Source organism: Bacillus rossius, chromosome 1 (genome assembly GCF_032445375.1).
Source record: "Bacillus rossius redtenbacheri isolate Brsri chromosome 1, Brsri_v3, whole genome shotgun sequence".
Taxonomy (NCBI): Eukaryota; Metazoa; Arthropoda; class Insecta; order Phasmatodea; family Bacillidae; genus Bacillus; species Bacillus rossius.
This window is the reverse complement of record NC_086330.1, coordinates 58,627,999-58,653,255: the sequence shown is the minus strand read 5'-3', so window position 1 is coordinate 58,653,255 and position 25,257 is coordinate 58,627,999. Positions and strand designations below refer to the sequence as shown.

Genomic DNA, 25,257 nt, shown 5'->3' with positions numbered 1-25,257 from the left:
ACATACACAGATGGTTACATTTTTCCACCCCTATCACATTTTCATTTATTAAATTGCTGTATAGTGAAAGAAAAGGGAGTTTTTAAATCGTGTTATTAAAAATATCACAATTTCTTGAAAAAAAACTTTTTTTTTCAGAAAAAATCAAAGGAAGATATTATATTCTACTCTTTTTACAATTCTATGTTTTACAGTTGGTGATGGCTTGTGACGTTAGTGCGTTATATACGATCGTGATTTTCTTGATATAGTTACGTTAAGGTGTATTTGCGCTCTTGCATTTCTTGCGCTGTTTATAACAACATCTATATATATAAAAATGAAACCCGTTTTCCTTGGTCACGGCATCACGCGTGAACGGCTGGACCGATTTCACTAATTTTTTTTTTGTTGTGTTTGCTATGGTCAGGAGAAGGTTCTTATGAAAGAAAAAATTAAGAAAATTGTGAGGAAAATTAGAAAATTTAAGAATAATGAATTCCTATTTCCCTTGGTCACGCCATCACGCGTAAATGACTGAACCGATTTCACTAATTCTTTTTTTGTTGTGTTTGTTATTGTCACGAGAAGGTTCTTATGAAAGAAAAAATTTAACGGAAAATTAGAAAATTTAAGAATACTGAACCACCATATATAAAATTATTTCCAAACTAACCCAACACTTTGTACAATATAAATATTTTTAAAGTAACCTTATGACATTCAGCTTTAAGCGTTTACAGTTTCCAGTGCGGCTTGCATTTGCAATGTCAATAAATAAATCGCAAGGGCAGTCGCTAAGTGTATGTGGCATCAACCTAGAAAATCCATGTTTTTCACATGGCCAATTATATGTCGCCTGTTCCCGTGTCGGAAAACCATCAACATTATTTATTTACGCGCCAGAACATAAAACTAAAAATATAGTTTATCAAAAAGCATTAGAGTAGAGAGAAGCAGTGAGGGGTACAGAGACTATTAGTTGATTTATAGAGCGCGCGTGGTATTGAGCTCATTGTTTACTTAAAAATGCCAAGTTGTTCAATAGCAATTTGTAAAAACATTAGTGGAATTATTGAATCCTATGGAATAAACACTATTTTGACAATATATATTTTGTTTTTTATTTAATTAAATTAGTAAGGTCCTTTTCAGTTATAGTGATACCAGGGAATTATGGATTCATTTTTATATGGAGGATATTATAGATTCCAGTTCAAATTGAATAGGTACTCATACCTAAGATAGGTCAGCTATAAATAAAGTAGTGCATCATTGCTACGCTAAGGCGGTACGAAGTTCGCCGGGTCAGCTAGTATATATATATATATATATATATATATATATATATATATATATATATATAATAACTTATGTTAGAAGTGAGTGTGTAATCAAACTGGAGAATGCTTATAATTAATTTTTATTCAAATGTTTGTGTAATTGATTATATGTTGTACGTGCTGATTGTCCTCGCTGATTTAAGCTGCATTTATAAACCACGCAAGGGACGTAACGTAGCCACAACGCAACACGCGACGAACGTACGGTCATATATTAAAAACAGAAGTCGCAAGAAGTCACCAACCCTACAACTTGAAATTGTGAAACAGTAGATAAGTATTTCTTCACCATGAGTTGCTTCAGATACATCATAGGATGTATGATGAAAACATATGAAATTAACATTATTTTGATTAAAAATTATTGTTATTTTCTTTCACTGGGCGAAAGTTAAGCAAGAGAAAACACGACGTATTTAATAAAAACAAAATCGCTGCCTTTCATGCAAAACGTCTGTGTCTTTAAATAAACCTGTTTTTAAAACTCTTCATTTCAAACAATGGAGGTGCAAACGCAAGCCGAAACACCAGAAGTTTAAAGTAGTTCGAGTTTTGCGTTGCATTTTTGCGTCGTGCGTAGTTCATAAAAGAGTATTTGAAAAAGTCGTTTTTGAACTTTACGCGTTTTGCGATTATTGCGCAGTTTTTAAATCCGGCCTAAAGGCCTGGTTTAAAATGACACGTAAACGGAGACGGATCACGTAAACTTAGAGTGATCACGTAAACGGAGGCGGGACTCGTACGCATTAGCTCGTCAATGCTGAGCTCTTCCGTTTTAAGTTGCTCCGTGCGACCAATAGAAGCCGAATACTTGGCTGCGGTGGCAGCCATGTTTGTTTATGTTTCAAGTACAATAATATATCGTGTTCTGTTATTACTTTTTCGTTTATTTTTAATATATATTCAAGTCCTGCCCTTGCTATGAAAGCATAATTTATTTCTTATTTTAAAATAATATTTTGAAACCTTGAAAGGCAATTTCGTATGTTCCGTTTCCGTGTCATTGTAGAACGGGCCTAAGTCTGAAGTGGGTGTCAAGTTTACGTGCGTAGTCAAACGGCTGAAATGCTCGTCGCTAGGTTATATTGAAATGTTGGTGAGATTAAACTGATCGTGCAGGCCTGCGCTACGAACTGGTTCTCCGCGCGGATCCGACCCGCAGGAGTGCAAGGGCCGTCAACGAGGGAACTCTTGTCAGCGATGCGTCGTCATCCGCCCGCGCTCGCTCTCCCTTATCGATTGTCGACGCGCGGTCGCGATCTCGAAGCGACGCCGCCGGTCCGCCGGGGGTCGCGGCGGGCGGGGGACGGCCAGCAGCAGTAGTCGCCGGCGGCGTCGAGTGGGCGCGATGCCGGAGCTGGAGGTGCGCGTGGCGCGGGCGGGGCCGGACCAGAGGGTGGTCACCCGGCTCTACCGCGAGGTCAAGGAGGCGCACGAGGTGGCCGTGGCGGCGGGCGCCTGGCGGCAGCACGCGGTGAGTCCAGGGTCTGGTGGAGGGGTCGTTACCGCGACACCGAACCTACAATAACGCCGAATACCATAACGCCCAATGTCAAAATTGACCACAACGCCGACAGCTATAAAACTACTGTGTACCACAACGCCGAATTACAACGACGCCGAAAAATGATTTTGCGGGGAAGGGGGGGCCACAGGAGCAAAATGAAAAACAACTGAATGAATTTGTGTGCTAACCTTAACTAACGTAACCTTTGTGGCAGTCCTGCAATGACATTTTTTCGGCGTTAATGTATTTCGGTGTTGTGGTACACAGCAGTTTTCTAGCTGTCGGCGTTGTGGTCAATTTTGACACTCGGCGTTATGGTATTCGGCGTTGTGGTATTTCGGCGTTGTGTTGCGTCCCCCTGGTGGAGCCTAGTTACACACAGTTGCACACGAAGCTACACCCAGCACAGCACTTCGAAATTATACCAACAGATTATTTTTTCCCCCTCATTCACGTTCAGTTTCAATTGTTTGAATTTAGTCATATATTATTTTTACAGAAGCAGCTGTCTACCTTAATCCAAGCATTTAATGTCACCATTTTGGTTTTAGATTATAGGGACAATGATAATTAATTCCATATAACGTATCTTAAGTTTATCCCTTGATCCTGATGGCATGAACCTTAATATATTGACGCTGTTTGCTGTTTTAATTTATAACGTTGAAAGATCCTGTATATAACAAAAACAATATATCATAATACAAACAATTTATGCCACAAGTCTGGTTGAAATTTTTTCTGTCATGTACATTAAGGAATCATGATTCTTTGTTGTATCACAAGTTTTTGTTGTATAAGCTTGGAAACGTGATACGAATATTTGTATTAATAATGATCTACAATGAAATTCCTTGCAAATAAATATATATTCGAATAAGTCTCACTCTTCAACTTTCAAACCTACGTATCAAAACGACCGCCAGTTTTACTCTATGTTGGAGACTTAGCGTAAGTATGCTGATAGGCCGCAAACACAGCACAGAGAGAATTTGTCAGTTCGACAACTTGCCGTGCACCGTGCGCATGCTGTTTTGCTGTGTGCGTGTTTTTTTTTTTTTTTTTAACGTAGCAGCTTTTTACATGTTTGTGTACATTCAACTTCCGTGCGTCTGTGCTGTGCTCTTGATGTTGGGTATATAACCAAGCCTTAAGTAACAATATTGTGATAAATAAATACTTGTAGTTTACAAGTTTTTACACGACCACGCATTTCACATTGTCTAAACTTGTCACTAACAATACAACTTTTCGGCTGGGTACACACCTATAAAATACTGCGTCAAATACGACGCACGGCGTAAAGTGTTAAGCGTGCGCAAAAATTTTCGGAAATGTAGACGAGACAACGAACGCAAGAATTTATTCCACATTCAACACTCACGTTATCTTTAAAAGATTTGTGCAATGGGAGTGCATTACTTGATGTAAGTTTTTGGACATACACCATTGCTAAGAACTTTTTCTGTTGAAGAAAAACTAAAAACTAAAATAAAGAAATAAATAAATAAAAATACCCAAAAAAGACAAAAACACAAAAAATTAAGCAAACAATTGCTGTTGTCAACAAGGATATGAACACCACAAAATATTCCGTAACAGGAATATGGTCAGCAAACAAAGAAAAACAAAGAAAAATGTACTAAGAGAACGAAAAAAAAACCCACAAATGATGACAACACAAAAATATTGAACCCAAAATAATTCAGCACAACAGTTGAAACGAGACAAAAACACGACAAAACGAAAAGACAAACGAATACAATAGTTTTTATTTAGTGTGACCTTCAGTTATTTAAATACAGACTTTTAGTCACTTAGAAATTCTACCTCTTAAAGGACTGGTGATAAATTATTTAATTAAGCTCGTCATGTAATCAAACAAAAATTGTGGTATTGGGTACGAATATTATGCACGAATATCTGTAATTTGCATTCCTCAAGGATTAACAACATTGCTTAATACAAAATCATACCCAATCTAGTTTTCTTCACCGTACTTTACCATTCTTTAAAATGCGCAGTCATTGAACATGATTTCTTCAAACTTGGAACTTCGTGATAGTAGTAAAATAATAATGCCCAAATGCCTCGGTTATGAAAGTCATGTTTCAGAAGTTAATAAAAATTAGTTGTTTTTCTTATTGAAGCTGCGAGTTTGTAAAGTTGATACTGATATTAATTTTTAGTCTTTTTACATCTCACTGTCATCCCATTATTTATTTTATTTATTTATAACAATTGAAATTTCTATTGAGTCATTGGTCAGTTTCTGTTGCTATTAAAAAACACATGAATGCATGGCCATCGTGCTCTTTAGAAGCGAAACTTCACTTTTAGAGGGTTAGGAAATTTTGAAGATGCACAACTATTTAAGACACACATTATTAATTATGTGCTGAAAAAATATATTTATTTATTACAGTTCATGACTTCAACGGAATCAAAAAATGAAAAGAGAAAAAAAGTTTATGATAGCTAAATAATGTTTCACAACCTTATTAGAAATGTCTATACAAATTTTCATATTTTTTTTAATTGAATTAATTTGTATTTTAAAAGAAATCGTTTGCTGTTTCCATCGTAACGATAAATGCAGCGTCACTCCACCAACACTTGTCCAAGAGTGAGGAGTGAGGCGCTCATATCCCTCCTTTCTTTCACTGCCATCGAGCGACCAAATTTGACCCCCTTTCCTTCTATGCCATCGATCGCCCCAATCCTGAGCCCGTTAAAAATCGAGCGCTCTACTCCCTACATTGCCTATTTCGTTACGCATTGATGAGTTATTGCCTCGACTTACCCTACCAACCGTGAAGAAGTTTCATTTCAAAAACAAAAATCTTGAATTTATTACACATTGTAACACCGTACACAATGTTATTGAAAGATTTTTCTTAATTACTTTAAGACACATATTAAAAAGATGCTTATGTTTTATTACGTTTAGATTCCTGCAATTTATTAGCACATGTGTCAATTTAGTAAATGCGTTCTTAAATAACCTCACAGCATCGCTTCCTATGTTCCAGCACAGGACTGACAGTTAAGTGGGACCTACATGAACTAATGCTCAGTTTTATTTGTCACAAAGAATATCTGAGACGATGGATTATTATTATTATACAAGCTGGAAACTAAATTTGTGAGCTACGAATACCAGTTTGTATTTTTTCCATTCCGCTGTGTGAAATGCACAAAGAAGCTATAAAAAATAGCGCTTTAGAAAATGTTTATGTAATAAATTAAAAAAAACAAATAGCAAAATAAATAATTTAATTTTAATAAAACTTTACATCACTATTGATATTAACTGAGAAAATATGTCAAGGTGCAAAAACGGATTCTAAATAATGTTTTACTCGAAAGTCCCTTAAATGTAGCACCACGTTAAAAATAAAAAATAATTAAAAAGAAAATATACATTACAAAAATATGCTTTTTTTTTAAATTAAATAAAAATAACTTTCTAAAAATACATTTCCAAGCTCAAAAACAGTTTATCATACGCCGACCTACTTAACACTTTAATATTGTTACGGCTGAAACAGGTTAGGCCAAATAACTCATAATTTAAAAAAAATAAACAAGCTAATTTTTCAGTACTCGCCAGTAATGTCTAAACATCTGACATAGGTAAACAGCAGTAAATTCACGTATTCTCATGTAGCAAATAAACTTATAATACAAAACTCGGATACGAAATTTCACTTAGAATCCTTAAAAAAACAATGCCGAGCGTGATGAAATATACGAAAAGTATTTATTTTACGGGGGGGGGGGGGGGGGATGTAAAAAAAGTTCACGCCCATGAGCGTGGTGGCTGAGCCTTACCTCGTGCACGCCCTAAAGTGTCTATGAAAGCTGTTCTGGTACACATTTTGTATACATCAATATTGATAGCAAAATATAATCGCTACTTTAAAACTCCTATAATTTATTAGCCAGTAAAATTGTGTTGGAACTAACATGGCTTCAAATATATTAACTTTTTTTTTGGGTTCTCTAAAGCATTACGAACGCAGCGCCTTCATTTGAGGATTTTCCAAACAAAACGTTGCAGGTTCCAATAAATACATCAAAACAATATTAACATGAAAGATGTTAAAACACTTATTGTAAAACTAAATAGGTCTATGTATTTTGCTTGAACGACAGAAATAAATTTGTGTATACTTCCTACAAATAAACCTTAACCTTATTGAGCTGATTCAATTTTTAAGACATAACGGTTAAAATTCAACCACATGACGTCGAATGTATTTAGGTTAACGAGTATGAAGAACACTGCTAGCTCTACCGTTCAATGGTAACTAAGAATTGTCAAAATTGTATCGCGAATTTTTTTAAGTTAACATATTTCCTTTTGTGAATATATATTACGTAAATATCAAAAAGGATAGTTTAACTATTATATAGTTTCATTTGGCATACCAATGAATTTTATATGGCCCCTAATTTTTATGAAAGTGACTATATACGGGTTTATGTTCGATCGCGTATCGAACGAAGGACAGGAGCGGGTCGAATTAATCGGTAGAATGATTGTCAATTTTTTAATTAATTTTGGAATTTTTCCCGCATTTCTAGCTAAATAATTACATGATTTCAAGATGGTGCCCAAATAATCAAGATGGCGGGCACCTCAGTAATAATAAATGATTACTGCACTCTAGCGGGTAAAACTTAGACTAGAATGATGGTAAGACGAGTACACGCACAAGATGGTGTCCTCCAGCAGACGAAAACAAGATGGTGGCAATGACCACTAGCATGTGGTAGCTCCTGGTAGCATGTATATTGAATGCAAAATGTCTGATCCATGATGGTCGTCTAGGTCAAAGTCGTAGATCAAGGTCAGTGTCAAATTTCAAGGTCAAGGTCAAAGTTCAATGTCAGCATTTGAGGACAAAGGTATGGTGACCAGAAAATTATACTAACATGGTATCAGCACACTCTAGCAGATGGAAACAATATGGTGGTCTCCAGTGGATGATTTCAAGATGGCGGTCGTCACGAAAAGTTCATCGGTGGTTTTAAGGATTTTTATTATTTCGGTTGATTTATTTTTTTAATGATTTTTAAATTCTTTCCCGAATTTCTAACATAATAATTACAGATTTTCAAGATGGCGGACATGATGTCATGCTCACTGGTGATATATATGCTTTGAAAAAAGTGGTGGGAGTCAGTCTGCCTGCAGCCACTGTGAGGGAAGGATCGGTCGCCATTTTTATTTTTTTGCACCCGTCGGGTTCGAACCGAGGACTCCGAGCTCCGAGTCGTAAATGATTGTTTATTTTAATTTTTTATTAAAATTTTATTATTTAATTCTTTTTATAAATTTAAAAAAAAATTCATTAAAATCGGATAATAAATAAAAAAAATTAAAGATGGCGACCGTAACGGAAATTGAAACGGTGACGTCATAATCCAAGATGGCTGCCATGGCATCCTAATTTTCAAGGTCATGACCTCGGCGGCTTATAAGTGGCTAGCTCTTAGGATTTTTAAGCCGCTTTTAGGAATTTGGGTTCTTTCTAGGGCAAAACGACTTTTGAGGATTTTCTAAATCCTAATTTTTGAATTGAGAAATTTTTTGAGAATTTTTGGGGGAATTTTTTTCCATATAAATGGAAATTTTGACGATTTTTGAGGAATTTTGGCAACTTTTGGCAAGTTGTTAGGGTCGAAGGTCAAGGTCAAGGTCAAGGTCTCGACCATCCAAGATGGCTGCCGTGACGTCACAATACAATATGGCGGTCGGCACCTCTGGCACCTCCTGCGAGCGCCTGTCCCAGGAGGAACTATTATATACTACTCGTGTGATATTAACAACGAAGCAATCAGTACCCTCATAAGAGTTCAATTAGTATTTAAATACTTTTTATCACTTTAAATCGCAAACCTAAACTATTGTTTTTTTCCTCTCTCTGTGTTTAATTTGTTTTTTTTATTGCCCTTTTATTCAAGTTTATATATTTTACAGATTTGAAACTTCACAGTAATGTTCCTTATGTTACGCAGGATGACATTTTCCAAAAATTAGATCCCATGGGTGGTAAAAACCAGGCAACAGTGGGTACTTTGTCTGCTAGAGAACAGGATTTTTCATTGTTCATGCCTTCTGCGTCTCCATGGCAACGGGCATCGCGCGGCAGTGGCGTACCCACAAGGAGGGGCATGTATAATGAGCGGCGCAAGAGTGATCTGCCTGTAGACTGCCGTAGCGAAGTACGGGTACATCAGTTGTACGTTTCGTGCACGAGTCGGGAAACCATCGGTGTTATTCATTTTCTCTCCGGTACATTATACAGCATTGTAATAAATTTTCACTGAATTTTTTTTATTTACCATTACTGTAAATGGGAGATGTGGCTTAATTTTTTTTCCATTAGTATAGCCGTGCGAAGCCGGGTCGGGCAGCTAGTAGACAATAGGCATCTGCACCACCAACTCCCGAAAGATCAGGCCGACGCGTCTATGGCAGGCGCTGCAGGAAACTGTTCTCCGGCGGTCGAGTGGTGGCCGTTGCGGCGATTGACATGCTGCGTGTGCCGGCTTGAGCTAACATGAAGATGATAGTCTGGCCTGAATAAGCTACGTGCGGTTCAACCACACGGTTTTAAGCCACGCGTTCTCCGCCGTGTCTAAACTAGCGCTTCGGAAAAAAAAAGTTAGGAAGTCTTTCGGTACTCGCCAGAGATGTGTTAACACCTAACCTCGGTAACGAGCAAATTCGTATGTTCTTATGTTCTTACGTTACAAATGCATTTTATTACGAAACTAGGACACGAAATTTACGTAGAAAACGTTAAATTAATGCCGAGTGTGAAAAAATATACGAAAAAATTATGTTTTCAACTGCGTTTCTTGACGTGAATTACGCGTATTTTCCTCACCCGTGGCTATACAATTCGTTGCTGGAGCAGCTACGTCGACTATCGAATCATTCGATTTGCAGAGCGAAATTTTAAACTATACATATGGAGCAAAAATAAACTTGAAATACTAAAACCCTGTTTCGGACCTAATTTTGAACAAGAAATTTTATGAAAATTCTACCTATCTTGTATATTATATATATATATATAAATAATATTCCACTTCCTCCGAAGTAATTTTTAGGTACTAGTACTACAATAGTACCGTAACGTAACATAGCTGTGACACAAATATACCGTAAATATGCTGAGGTGTGCTATAATTTTGTCACAAAAAAAAAGGAAACTTTTGGAAAATTAAATAGCTCAGAGGAGAAAAATAACTAATTAAAATTTCTATACTCCTCCATTGGAAAATTACATTTTATTTATTCTAGATGGTAATTAAATTATTTCGTCCTTTTATATCACATTGTTTCACAGTAGCTACTTTCAACACTATCCCAACCCCGAACATTAAAAATCGACTCCCGGGATTTCCCCGAATGTAATTAGCGTAGGTCGATGGCTTTCGTGGCCAAAGTCACTATTTCTTGGCTTGTGGCCTTTGGGTATGAGGCCACGTCAGTTTTTTCACAGACGTTGACCCCGACCTATAAGCACAAAAGTAGGTAATTAACGATTTTAATTAGGATCATTTCTCCTTCCTTCGTTCAAGTTAATTACCGAAAATCACGCAACTCCTTGCCACATACCTCCCAGATGTACTGCTTCCCGGATAACTGTTTTCGCTGTGAGAAATAATAAAAATTAAAACTAAGCATTGAGATCGTTATTTTAAATCTGGTCTCGGTGATTCACTCGTGTTGATGATATTTCACGTATTCGATGCCTATTGAATTTGAGGTAGTTTACGTTAAGTATATTTGCTCATTGTGATTCCAACTGCTGGTGTGATGACAATCCAAAGTAAATGAAGTTTAGAAATCTGCCAAATGGTTTTGAATTTTTTTTTTTTTTGGCAGTTATAACTAGAAATGAGCAAAAATCAGCTACCCTGATGATGGCGACTGCAAACTGGACCGTAACGTTGGTGGTATCTTTGCCTTCGACGCGGCTACCAACTCGGAAACCAAGCAACTCCAGACAATGGCCGCGAAGCCTGCGATCTTTTTTTTTTGTAGCACTAGGCCTATAGTCATTCCATTCAGTTTCTGTTAGTGAATTGTTCACTGTTTGAGTATGTATGTGCTCTGGTCGTGATGCATAATAAACGCTACACCAATTTTCAGTCGGCACTTGTAACTGGCTGCACCGCCTTGGTCGTTTCCTCTTGCACAAAGTTATAAATTTCTGCTCGAGCGGGAAAAATCATTATGGTTTTCCACACTTCAACGGTGCCTGATTCAACATTCGAATTAGTGCTTGGCACTAAACATGTAACAGCACTAAACATGTAACAGCACTAAGAGATGAGCCGAACTAGAAAAATAAATATAGTTTAAAAAACTAATAAACACGCTATTAAAGCACACCGAACTAAAAAGTGAAAAACAATTTTTAAAATAAGCTTAAAACAATCATGAATGATAAATACTAGTATTATTGTGAAAAAATAAGAGTTTAAAAAAACTAAAAAACACGCTTTAATAGAAAATTCAACTAAAAAATAGAAAATAAATTTTAATAAATTTAATTTAAAAATAGTGTAAAATAAAAAATGTATTTTATTTAAAAAAAAACCGTGGGGTGCATGGTGTCAATATAATTATTTTACTGATAGATATGAGTAGAAGGATTATCATTTTGATAATATCTTAAAAAGCACCCCGCGCTTTTTTTTTAAATAAAATAGATTTTTTTATTTTACACTTTTTTTAAATTAAATTTATTAAAAATTTATTTTCTATTTTTTAGTTGAATTTTAGGAAAGGACCTGCTCAATGAGAGTGTATACAATATGTGAGAAAAATTCGGATAGACCGGACTGGGATTCGAACCCAGAGCCTTCCGATGACATGTCGGCTGCTCTACCATCGGGCGCTCGATGTACGATAAATATGATACAAAGCGCCCCACGCTTTCTCACAATAATACTAGTATTTTTCATTCATTATTGTTTTAAGCTTATTTTAAAAATTATTTCCTCAATTTCTTCCAGGTAAAAATCCTTAAACTGTAAGTTTTGCTGTCTATCCAAATATGTTTTTTATATATCATATATCAAACTTATCCATATTTTCCGTTTTTGATGTATTTTATTTAATGAGTTATTGACCTTGGCATAGTTTGGAGTATTTGTAACTGTTTGGTGTAGATTGGCAGGTTGGTGTTCGAGTGGAATTTCAAAAATATGCCCATCAGGTGTAGCTATTGAGGTTATGCATATGGTGTTTGATTTCCCATCTGCGTTGGTTTCACAGCAAAATCAAACTTCAATTTTTCCATGTTTCGTGAAATATTTGCATAAAATGTTGTTTTATAATAATGTTTCACTCTTGGTTAATTGGTAAAATGAAACAAAGACGTAATTGTGTTTCTCAATTTAACTAAAGAAACAACATTTAAAGCCCTTATTTCAGGTTTTTTTCTTCATATTTTTACAAATATAGATCATTTTCTCTTCAAGATTGATAGTATATTGTTCACAATAATCATAACCCACTCTCACTTTTCATTTAATTAAATGTCACAATATTTAGTAGGCTTTGTTTATATCGCGCCAAAGACAAACTGAAAGAAAAGAGTTCGCACATGAGCGAAATTGTTTTCTTTACAAATATGTCTTTGCTTCATTTTACCAATTATATAAATTGACAAAAATCTTATTTTGCAAAATGATTAATGGAATAATATTATCAAATTAGTATATTGTCATCGGTCCTCGATAAATCTACAAAGTTTGAATGAAATCTGGCCTTTTAAAGTGGGTCAAAATCGCACCCAAAGGAGTCGGTTACAAAATACAAACAAACATACAAACAAACATACAGGTGAAGCTAATATAAAGCGTATAAAAAAGGTCCGTTTTTGGACAACTTTCAAAAATTTACTTTTGGATTTTCCTTAGAATAAAAGTTACAATAAAATAAATAAACCAACATGTATTGGCACATGTACGTATATAGCTGTCAGCATATGTGTATATGTGTGTATACTTACAGATAAAATACAAGCTGACACAGAAAAACGGGAACCTTTGGCAAAGAAATAAAAATAGAATATATGCAACATAGCTAAATTTTATTGCCAGTAATTGAAACATTACAACTTGCCTTTTAAGGAACAACAATCCAATGATCAATTATGAAAATTACGTCCTGCAGATGACGTCATTGTCTACGTATACAGTCTTCTAATCTGTTCAGGTTTCCTATGGATCGCTGCAATATTTCCGTTGGGAGACTACGAATTTCGTCTTCAAATCTTTGTTACAAATCACCCAGTGTCCTTGTCAGAAACGTGCAAACCCGACTATTGAGGTAGCCCTACAAGAAAAAATCAAATTGATAATTTGGATTGTTGTTCCTTAAAATGCAAGTTGTAATGGTTCAATTACTTTCAGTAAAATTTTGTGTTGTTGCATGTATTCTATTTTTGTTTACAAAAGTTACCGTTTTCCTATGTCGCCTTGTTTATGTAAGACTACTTTTAGAAGCTAATTATTCAGAGGGACCACAATTTCCGGAATATTATTTGAAATTTGACTATATCAAATTAATTTTTCAATAATACAATAAAATTTTGAGAATCCCTTCACGTAATAGTAATGTAGAAAGGGGGCTCCGAGAACAGGCTTCAGGCTGTGGATTGTGGATGGGGGTCAGTGACCAATTGCTCTGACTTCATGGCGGCCATCTTGGACTCAAATGTGACTAATAATTGACTCAATATGACTCCATATTGCTAAAAATCTCTTTTTTGCGGGAAAAATTCTCGTTTTGAGGGAAAATTTCCCATTTAGTCTTCAAAAATGCCATAGGCTCCGAAATTCCTAACAACGGCTTAAATTCCTTAGCGATTAGCCGCTCTAAGCCGCACTTTGTCAATTAGGATGCTATGTTCGCTATCTTGAATTATGACTTCACTGTTGCAATATCCGTTACGCCCGCCATCTTGAAAATCCCGTAATTTTTATGTTAGAAATTTGAAAAAAGTTATAATTCATAAAAAAAATTAATTTTCAAATTTTAATAAAATATTATTTAAAACACGCACCTACGTCCTCGTTTCGAACCCGGTGAGGACAAAAATAAAAAATGTCAACAGCTCCTACCTCCACGGAAGCCATTGGATGACTGGCCTCCCACCACGGGCACGGATGCCGAGATAGATATTACTTCAGACTGTATGACGGACGTAATGTTCGCTATCTTTTTTTTTTTTTTTTTTTTTCGTCTGTTGGAGTTTATCATCTTGTTTTCGTCTGCTAGAGTGTGCTACCATCATGTTAGTTTAATTTTCACCTGTTAGAGAGCTGTATTCATTTATTATTACTGAGGCGCTCGCCATCTTGAAATTGGGACGCCATCTTGGAAATTTGTAATTATTTAGCTATAAATTCGGGAAAAATGCCTAAAATTATCAACAAAATTCAATTAATAAAATAATGTTTGGCGCGATGGATTTTCCTCCTTGGTTTGATTCTCGGACAGTGAAAGGATAACTAAATCTTAAAATAAATTTTATATTCTGTTTACCATTACCTTTCATGGAGTTTACTATACGAAAATCATCACTAGACAAAATACCTGTCCAACGAATTAAATACATTGCCGCTATGCCTAACATGGAAGTCAAATTTTTTTCGATACTTAGAATACATTCCGTCAAGTTCATGTAAAATGCTATAAATATAGGCCAAGTGTTTACAGACCACGAGACCAGGTCATGAACAATGTCAGTCGTATAGACCAGACATTTCCAAACATCAAGGCCTTCTTCGATGATGGCTAATACTTATAACACATTTCAAGCAGTCAAGACCAAGTCTTCGAACTGTCAGACATAATGAATTGATAAAATAAATTACAAGCATTTAGACCAACTGATCATGTTTTTAAGCTTATAAGAGGACCAAGAATCCTTGACTAATGTTTTATTAAGACAAAGAGAATTTGGACTAGTAAATATTCAGAAATACAGAGTTGACTACGCACAATAAACGAAACGACACGCATTCAACAAAAGAAAATAACACACGTGCACACAGGAAACGGAATGAACACACAGTATACACAGGAAATGGAATGAACACACAGTAAACACTGGAAATGTAATGAACACACGGTGGCTTCCGTGGAGGAAGGATCTATTGCCATTTTTTTTAGCTTTGCTGGGTTCGAACCGAGGACGTAAGTACATGTTTTAAATAAAATTATATTAAATTTTTTTATAAATTAATTTCTTCAAAATTTCTAGCATAAAAATTACGGATTTTCAATATGGCGGGCGTAACGAAATGTGCAACGGTCTAGAATCCAAGATGGTGTTCGTAACGAAACGCGCCACGATTATGTTATACATGTCCAAGATGACGGGCGTAACGAAATGTGCAAAGTTTCTAGAATTCAAGATGGCGACCGTAACGAAATGTGCAACAGTGTTTTTAAATAACTGTTATTAAATTTTATTAATTATTTTTATGAATTCAAATTTTTTCCACTAAAATCGGATAATAATAATTACAGATTTTCAAGATGGCGGCCGTAACGGAAATTGCAACAGTGAAGTCATAATCCAAGATGTCGTCAGAGGCTTATCTGAGGATGTATATATGGATGCTTAAGTCTCAGTGTGGACATTTTAAGCCGCTGGAATTTTTAAGGACAAAAACGGGAAATGTTCCCTCAAAACGGGAGTTTTTCCCGCGAAAATGGGATTTTTTTTTTAGGAATTTTGAGTCATTTTGAGTTATTTTTGAGTCATTTTTGATTCCAAAATGGCCGCAGTGACGTCAGAGGTCGGTCATTGACCTGGCTCTCGGCTCCACAGCCTAGAAGCCTGCGCCAGTAGCCCCTAAACTACACTACTAGTAATAAAAAAATTGAGTATTAAGTCTTAGCTTTAAAATAGTGTACCAGATTTTTTACAACATGAATTCATTTTATCCATTTTAAACTCAAAAAAAAAACGTGTAGGTACTTAAGATGGCCACGCTAATAGGGCTTTTTAAATTGGGATAACCTCTTAAGGCATGCAAAATAATTTGACATATTACGGTATTAAATTGAAATAAATCTAAACATGTGAACCAGCAGTTCTGAAGGGACCGAGTTGTTATGATTTAGTTTTTGCCCTGGGCCTCTAGACTTTTTTTTACGTGTATCGGTACAAGTTAACCTATTGTGGCTCACTTAAGTGTGTTCACATGCCTGCTGAAATGGCTGAAGTCATTTTATATTGAAAGTGTTATTATGAAAGTTAGAAGTTGCGGATTTCATAAAATAAAACTATTTGAAGTAGTCCTCTCGGCGTTGCCCGGGCTAAACACACCATAATATAAGGAACTTCACTGCCGAGTTTCAAGTCGGTAGACATACAGTTGAAAATCGGGAAAAATTGATTGTAAAGTCTCATTGATTACACAATCTCAGTGCATCAAAGCTACGCAATAGCAAAACCGGGACGCCAAACTTCAACTTAATTTGTGGGAAGGCAGGTAACCCCTAGGCAAGAAGTGACGGACGCACCAAACGATAGCGCATTACAAATTCAAGGCAATGCCATCTATTTAAGTTCTAAACCAAACTGTTATTAGCGCCTTTAGTTCGCTAGCAGCCGCGATATTCACTAAGCGGATGGGTTTCACCAAGTAGAATGATATGAAGTTGCCAAACCTTACCATAAAACCGTGTGGCGGACGTCGAGAAATTACACAAACTAGCTGTTTGTGTGTATGTAACTTACCTCCTATGATTTTCTATTATAAAGCTGAATTTAACCCCTTTTTCACTCCCTTAGGGAAGGAATCTCATAATTTATGTAGTTTTTGTCCCCCTCCGGCCCATAAACTATCATCTATATGCAAAAAAAAACCTGTCGATCCATTGCTTCGTTGCTGCGTTGCTGCGTTAAAGGACTAGCAGACACACACATTCGCATTTATAATATAAGTAGGCTTGCTCGCCAAGTTCAGTGCTTTGCGTGTAAATAGGACGGAGCACTCGATTCGCGTGCCTATCGCTATTATCGTCCTTGCCGTTCTTAACTTCTACTATCTTGTTCTAGGGTCTAGGGCTTTAACCGCGCAAAATAGCCACACTTGACGGATACCTATAACCATGTCTTCTCTCATACTAGAATGCCAATAAATGTCTCATTTCTGTTCTGTATCTCTATTTAAAGCTGTGAAATGTCACGCAAGTAGCCATGATTGCGAAATTTTGAGAGAGTTTTTACCGCTATCAGACAGCACTCGCCTATTATCTAAAATTAAAGCAAAATATATAATACAGCAGAAAATTAAATAACCAAAATACCTGAGACTAGTATTTAACTGATGATATTATTTTTAGTATTTAAGAAGGTTGTTTTCCTGGTAGATTTTGCAGGTTTTTTTTATCGTCATTTAAATTTTAATAGTTCTTATTCATGTATTACTTACCTTACATAAAAATTAAATGCATGTTTCATACATCTAGCATTTAAAATAATGTAAGGTTTTTTTTTGTGATTTTTCATATAATGGTATATCGAGTGAAAATACCACATGTAGACATAAACAAGACTAGTATCACTCACATCACGCACAAGTCAGATTTTGTGTTATATTACATTACATGTGTAGATAATATTCATAATAAAGAAACCCATTTACTTGAAATTATCTTAACTGTCCTCATTCTTTTCAAATATTAATTATTTAAAAGCAGTTTTCCTTTCAATTCCAGGCTCCAACAAGTCAAGGATTTTCGGGACAAAGGTTTAAACATTTAGCGTGGCGGAAACGACCGTAGCGCAAACGTACTCTCGGAATGTTTTCCTTTTGGATGACTTATCTTTAGTTCCTACCTCAAACAATATATTTGCGAAAAAGTTATGCATTTATTAATGCTTATTTTTGTGTTGACGAATAAATGAATATACTACTGAAATAGGTTCCACTCTGTATTATGTTATTTTTATTTATTGTTTTCCCTCAATAACAGTTCTGTTGTATCTATTAAATTTTGTAAATATATAGTTTCATGTGTATTCTGTGTATCAAGTTGTCTGGTATGTACTTAGCATTTTCAGAAATACTGTACCTATATCCAGTATCCACTCAAATTTATATTATGAGACAGTGGCGGATTTAGAGGGGGCACGGGGGCACGTAGCCCCCCCCCCCCCCCCGCCTTTTTTTTCCATAAGAGTGAAACATGCACTGGATAATACAACTTCTGAAGTATTAAACAGTTAAACAGGTACTATACTAGGTCCAGACTACCGGCTTTGAATATATAGTATATATATTCAAAGCTACCGGTGGCCCCCATTTCCCCCCCCCCCCTCCTCCCAAGAAGTTCATCCTGGGCCCGCCCCTGTTACGAGAAATAGTAATAGAGATAAATTAAATGCATGCTTACATTTGCAGTTCTTAAATGCCCTGGCACCCTGTCAAATTTTATTCATAAAATTTAAGTTGGACAGGTAACCTCAAACAGGTTTTTAACGCAGTCGCGCGATCAGAGCTTAAGTCAATCTTTCCAATCTTAGCTTAATGTTAAAATGAATATAATGCGTCAGTGTGCTGGATGAAAAATTTTAACATTTAACTAATAATTTGCTAAACATACAAAAAACTATTATCTAATAATTAAAGGTGTACTCTCAAATATTCATCCAGACACAGTCCTTCGTCAGCTGGTCTACCTATTCACAGTCCGCACGATCGTCACAATAATTTTAAACTTGGACCACGGACTTGGACGCTACCATCTGACCAGAATGCTTAAATTTCAGAGAAATTTATCTTATGAAGGTAGACTAGTTTCACATTCAGGTAAGCCAAGCACTTATAAATCGTAAAACGCAATTATTTTTGGGATAACCGAACGTTATTAACAACATTTAGGTGTGATTGTCTTTTTTTTGTTTCAAATGTTTAACTTTGAAACGGATTCGAACAAAAGTTAAAAACATGTTTGTGAAGCAGCTATACAAATTTCAACATTTTTAAGATAATTAAAGTAATAGCCTACCTTGCGAACATTTTGACGGATGAATTGGAAACTGACAAGACGTGACGGATTATTGTGAGTCCAGCTTAAATTGTATCAAATTTCTTTGTCTCATAAATAGTATCTGAGATCGTTAAAAGCTTCAGACACCTAATTCGCTTTTTACAGATAAATTATTTAACAGGACATTATTTAACCTATTTGATCTCCCATGTCGCCGTCTTCATTTGAAAGATTCGTTGACATGGAATCGCCCTCCCATTTCCGTTTTGGCTAGACACAATTCTGATTGCCTGATCCCATCAAATATCCATACAATTTTACAATCCGTTCTGTATTTCTGTATAGAAAATACTTCAATTGAAACTAATGTTATAGAGTATGCTTGTTCTCGGAAAATTAACGGTTGTAGTTTCTAGCTCCTTTTTTAGAAGGTCAACTTTTGGGGAAAGAAAAATATAAAGTGTGTTTAGACGCCTTCTAAAATATATAAATGTAGTTATCAGTCAGGACTTTTGATTATCAAACTGTTCAAATGTTCACATTAAAATCATCACAAATAATTTACGTATGAAAAATAAAATGTATGCCTTACCTTTCAGCTGATTGTTTATTTAACATTTATGTACAAAATGCTAAATGTTTAGTTTAGACTTGCTAACCTTTATTAAATGGAAAAATAATTCTCGTATATACATCCTTATATAATATTGTAATTAGCTGTCAGAATTAAATTGTCACCACTTGTATTACGTAAAAATGGGGAAATCTACTTTGGTTACAGAGCTGAAAATTTTTTAGGTTTAAATTTAATACTACTGCATGAGTGCATGATGAATTATTTAAACGTAGTAGTTGAAATTTCTTTCAGGGAAATTTATTTAACTTCACTTATTTGTAGTCATAATTTTTTTTTTTAATCTGTTAACAGTTTGCAACCAGCAGTGGTGTAGCCAGGATTTGTGTATGGGGGGTGTTAAGAAGCATGGCCCCCCGTATTAAAGCGGGGGGTCTGGGGGTTCTCCCCCGGGAAAATTTGGATTTTAAGGTGTAAAATAGTGCTAATTTAGCAGTTTTCGGTACTTCAATTTAAATATTGTAATGGTAAATTTTTTATTAATTATTAATATGAAATTTGATTGAGTGATGAATAAGAAATTTAATTAAAAATTTGTGCCTAAGGGGGGGGGGGGGGGGGGGGGTTGAACCCCTAACCCCCCCCCCCCCCCCTGGCTTAGCCCCTGGCAACCAGCGATGCAAAGCCTGCAGAACGTTTTATAGAAATACTATTTAAGTTAAAATGATAGGAAACTATTTTTATAGTACTATATAATATAGCACACCATAATTAACGTAGTACCTACCTGACATCTGCATCGGAAATTAAATGAAAAATTGAGCAGTGTGATTTCAAAATTTGTTGCGTAATGAATTTAACAAGTTTTACGTCTATGTGATAAAAAATAGTTTGTAATTCAAATTATAAGAGTTACGTAAATACAAATATCACTCATATAAATACATATACTTTTTCATCTCCGGATAAAACATTTTTTTTAATGCCTTGTAAATTAAAATCAATTAATTATTATAGGGACAAACTATTTTATTGTGTTAAAGTACACTATATTATATTAGCTCATAATGTATAACGATTCGTATTAATAGGTTAACTGCGCGCTCCTCTAGATAAACTAAAGCGCCAGTAGTTCATTGTTACACCGCGAGTTGTCGAAGTTGCCACGTCGGCGTGTAGATGGCGTTGAAGTTTCCGTTACACATTCGAGTAGTGTTCGTGTTGCCAACATTAGCATAAATATACCGGTAATAAGGAAGTACATTTTTCGTTCTTTGGCGCTTGTATTAATGTACAAATACCTTAGTATACCAAAGGCAAATCATAGACATCTAATGATACTCATAGTCATATCTTATAAGCGGCTGTGTTAAAAGTGTTTCTGCTGGATTAGTAATAAAAGTAGTAGTATTTTTCGATGTTAATTTTATTGGCTATACATCACTAATTTATTAATAGGCCTTCACGTAAAAACCCATTAACAATAAATTTAATAAGTTTGCAGTAAAAAGTTTAGTCTTTCCAAGTCTGAAAGTCTAGTGTGAATTTGAATTTTTGCTCGTGAAATGTTGGTATAAGCTTTCGGAGCAGGATCATAGGGATCGTCCATTAATCAAGGAGTCTCGAAAAGGGGGGGGGGGGGGGGGGGAAGGGGTCGGGAAAAATCACGAAATATCACAAGGTGTAGAGAGATATCACGTGTATTTTTTTTTTCGCCCGATTTCTACTAAACCGAAAAGCGATGCGTGACCTTGACTCGCCGTAGCCAGGCAACAATATCCCCGCCCGCCGCTACATGAACCACCCGGCTCGGCTTGCCAGTCGCTAGTAAGACTGTGATTTTGGCGCCGAATACATGCGTAAATCACATATAAGCCTTTCCTTTATTATTTTTATGCCAGTGCAACCTAAATGTGTGTCTGGACATTTTTATCACTGTGCTTAATTTTCCAGAATTAAATTAGATTAGGTATACCTATATTTAAATATAATATTCCGAAATTTTTAAAAATATTTTGCACCAAAAATACATGTGATTTATTGGGGGGGGGGGGGGGTAGTCTAAAACCTCACCACAAATAAATCACTAAGGGGGAGGGGGGGGGGTTTAAAAATTTGCTAAAAAAACATCACGTGATTAATGGACGACCCCATACGCAGAATTACATTTCTTTGGATGGGGAGGGGGGGATAGAATCATATTTTTCATTGTTTGTTTTCAATTTCTTTCGATTTGTTGGTGAAATGATAATTTTTTTTTATAGGATTGCGTGAGAGTTCAGCAGGCAGGACTGAAAATATGTGACCTAGGCATGTTACACATGTGATGAACATGTGCCTTACCAGTGCCTTTCGCTGGGGAAGGGTTGTTAGTGGCAGTGGCGGGTTTAGAAAAAAAGGGGGGCATGGGGGCACATTCCCCCCTAGAAGGGTAAAATACGCACTGAATAATACTACTTTTGAAGTAATAAACAGGTATTATACTAGGCCCAAATTACCGGTGCCCCACCCAGAATTCATTCCTGGATCCGCCCCCGGATAGGGGGATATAATCCATAATCCCCCCCCCTTCCCCGAAGTTGGGAAAAAATTTGCAAAATATCGGTGTAGGCAGTATGATGCAAGGTACAGGGGCGGTTCCAGGATGACCGTTTAGTAAGAGATATCTTACAAAGTAAACATAAAATTAAATAAGTCGGAGATTGGCCTTCGGATATTTACAACTGCATGGTCTTAAAAAAAATTAACATTAATAGTTGCATATAACTTTTGACGAAATCAAAGTTCAACACATGAATTTATATATATATAGGTATATAATATATATAAAATATATATATAATATATATAAAATATATATAATATATAATATATATATAAAGTTCACTCAATACTTAAATTCATGTGTTTAACTTTAATTTCGTCAAAAGTTCTATGGAACTATTAACTATATATATATATATATATATATATATATTACACACATGGGCGCAAATCTGTAGGATTTCCAGGGGGGGGGGGCCCGTGAATTCTGTGGTTTAAGAATTTTGCGCTAGAGGTCAACCGAAACAAGTCTTCTCTGGATGATAAGCTCGTATGTTATACACTTTATTTTTACGTAAGTGATATTAACAATAAAGCAGAGCAACATATGTTTTAGTAATTATTAATTAATGACTATAAGAAATGATCTCTCAAACATGTTTGTATAATTTGCTAACCTAAATACATAAAATATCCATGAAAAAATCTATTAAAATAATATACGTGAATATAACGCTGTCCGTCCGTCTGTCTGTCCGTCTGCCACCAGGCTGTATCTCATGAACCGTGATAGTTAGAGACAAATACTAAAAACATAGTAAAATAAATATTTAAGGAGGCTCCCATGCAACCAACGTGATTTTTTTGTTCGTTTTTGCTTGATATTGAAAACGGCAACAGGTAGACGCTTGAAATATTCACAGAATATTTAGTTATATATTCACTTTAAAATAAATGATTAAATTTAAATAAAACAAATTTTTAAGGGGGCTCCCATACAACAAACGTGAAAACAGAATAAAATTTCACAAATGATGTATTTCTGTTGCCGCTATAACAAGAAATTCTAAAACAGAATAAAATAAATATTTAAGAGGGGCTCCCAATCCCATACAACAGACATGATTTTTTTTTTGCCGTTTTTATAGATAATGGTACGGAACCCTTCGTGCGCGAGTTCGACTCGCACTTTGTCGGGTTTTTTATGCCACATCACATAATTACTGCGATTCAAATGCTGTTCGTGAAATTCTTTGTTCACAGTTTTTGATGCGCCCTAAAAACCAAAAGCTCCAAAGCTAATAAACGGTTCAACATCAAATGAACGATCGAATCATATTAAAACCCTTAAAGACTCTTTTATTTAGTAAAGGCATCAACCAGGTAAAAAAGAAAAGAAAACTTAATGACACAAATGAAAAATCTCGTAGATAGAACTATGAAATTTATCCTACAGCTAATTGAATCACATACATTTCTCGGCTTATTTTTAGTATAATCAGTATTTTGGCAGTGAATATTATTTAGTTAAAATATACCGCTTGATTAGTTATTAAAGAGACGCGTTTGCTTCCTTATTAACTTAAATACGGATGTGTAACGTTTAAATACTTCTTTCTCAATCTTACTTTTGTTTACTCGTGCAGTGTTGCAGTTATCAAATAACAAATGTTATAAAGTGATTATCGGCCATGAATTGTGAAAATTATCGTTTGATAATAAAAGGGGAGTGATTTTAAATTCCATATTGACGAGGAAAAAAATTATTCCCTGTATATTCACATGTAACGTACAGAGCAGCTAGCCTTACAGAATGGAGATGAGCTAAAAAAAATTCCAGTAATGGTATATAAGTTTCAGTTCGTAAATAAACTAAATTCTGCTATAATTACTGTTAAAGTATTAAGTTGTTTATTTAATGGAAAAAAATAACGTTACATAATCACTTAAATAAAATATATTACCTAAATAATAGTCACTACTTATAAAACAATCAAGCTTACCAGATGAGAATCAGATTCTGTTTTCCGTTTCTTCCGCGTCACGAAATTATCCATGTTGATGTTTGCCAAGAAAGCAGAAGACTGGCGCACACGAGAGCAAAACCACTTTAAAAACAGACTACCTGAAACCTATCATACTGTCGTTTCAGAGGACAAGGTAGTGTGGGTAACAATGGGGAGGAAATGCTAACGGAACCCTACCCTAGCTTCGTCCTTTGGAATGAACGGTTTCTAGGAATTAAGGTTTCAAAGTTCTCACTGGAAAACTCCATAGCATGGCTTTCGCAGAAGGGGTAGGGGAAAATAACTACGGAACTCAAAGGTAGGAATGTAAAGCATGTCAAAGTGTCTGTCGTCGTTGTAAATAATAATCTGATATATATGCTGTGTACACCATCAACTTTAAAATCACGAAGTGGGCCCCCCCAAGGAGGGGCCCATTAATTCCAGGGGGGGGGCCGGGCCCCCCTGGCCCCCACCCCCCGGGATCTACGCCCATGATTACACACACACAAGTTCGGCCTCGGGAGGAACTGTCGCTCCCCCTCATTCCTCCCTCCTCCCTTCCTCCCTCCCTTCTCCCAGGAACTGCGCTTGGACATGTGAGCATTCACACACTTGCAATTTCGACTGTGTGAGAAGCCTCATCTCCTACGACCACTACTGTAGGACCATATGTCGGTGTGTTAATGCCAATAGTAACGTAAGTTTTTTGAATAGACGTGTTCAAAATTTAAATCTTTTCCTATTCTTTTTTTTTTTTTTCAGTTTCCCTACTCCCGGAAAAAAAAATCCTATATCGGTCATTATCTAGGCCCATATGTCACTGTGTGTTAGTCAATAGCAATGAAAGTTTATTTGGTTACACATGTTAAAATTTAATTTTTTTCCTATTCTTTCTCCGGATCTTGCATATTAAATAACTTGCATGTCGCCGACTCGATGTAATGCCTCGGGATCTCTGAACGACCTTACTCCTTACGTGCGTCATTTAACCAGTAGCGTAGCCAGGATTTGTGTATGGTGGGGGAGGGGGTTTAAGAAGCATGGTTCCCCTCCTATTAAAACGGGGGTCCGGAAAAATTTGGATTTTAAGGTGTAAAATAGTGCTATTTGAGTAGTTTTCGGTACTTAACTTTAAACATTGTAATAGTAAAAATATTATTTTTTAATAAAAAAAATGTTTGACTGATGAAGTAAGAAATTAATTAAAGATATTTTAATCAATCCAAATGCTTTGTCCACGTCCACTCAAA

General features: G+C 35.7%; 1 protein-coding gene across 3 annotated transcripts in view; it reads left to right on the top strand.

Annotated features, from left to right (window-relative positions):
• The first annotated feature begins 2,447 nt into the window (after nucleotides 1–2,447).
• LOC134536437 (calpain-A-like) overlaps nucleotides 2,448–25,257 on the top strand; it is a 221,877-nt gene continuing 199,067 nt past the window's right edge. Inside the window, exon 1 of one of the 3 annotated variants that reach the window (XM_063376220.1) lies at nucleotides 2,448–2,796. In XM_063376220.1, coding sequence (XP_063232290.1) covers nucleotides 2,671–2,796 — 126 coding nt within the window. In that variant the 5' untranslated portion in view covers nucleotides 2,448–2,670. The remainder of the gene's footprint in view (nucleotides 2,797–25,257) is intronic. The other 2 variants (XM_063376215.1, XM_063376192.1) reach the window with 2 other exon arrangements.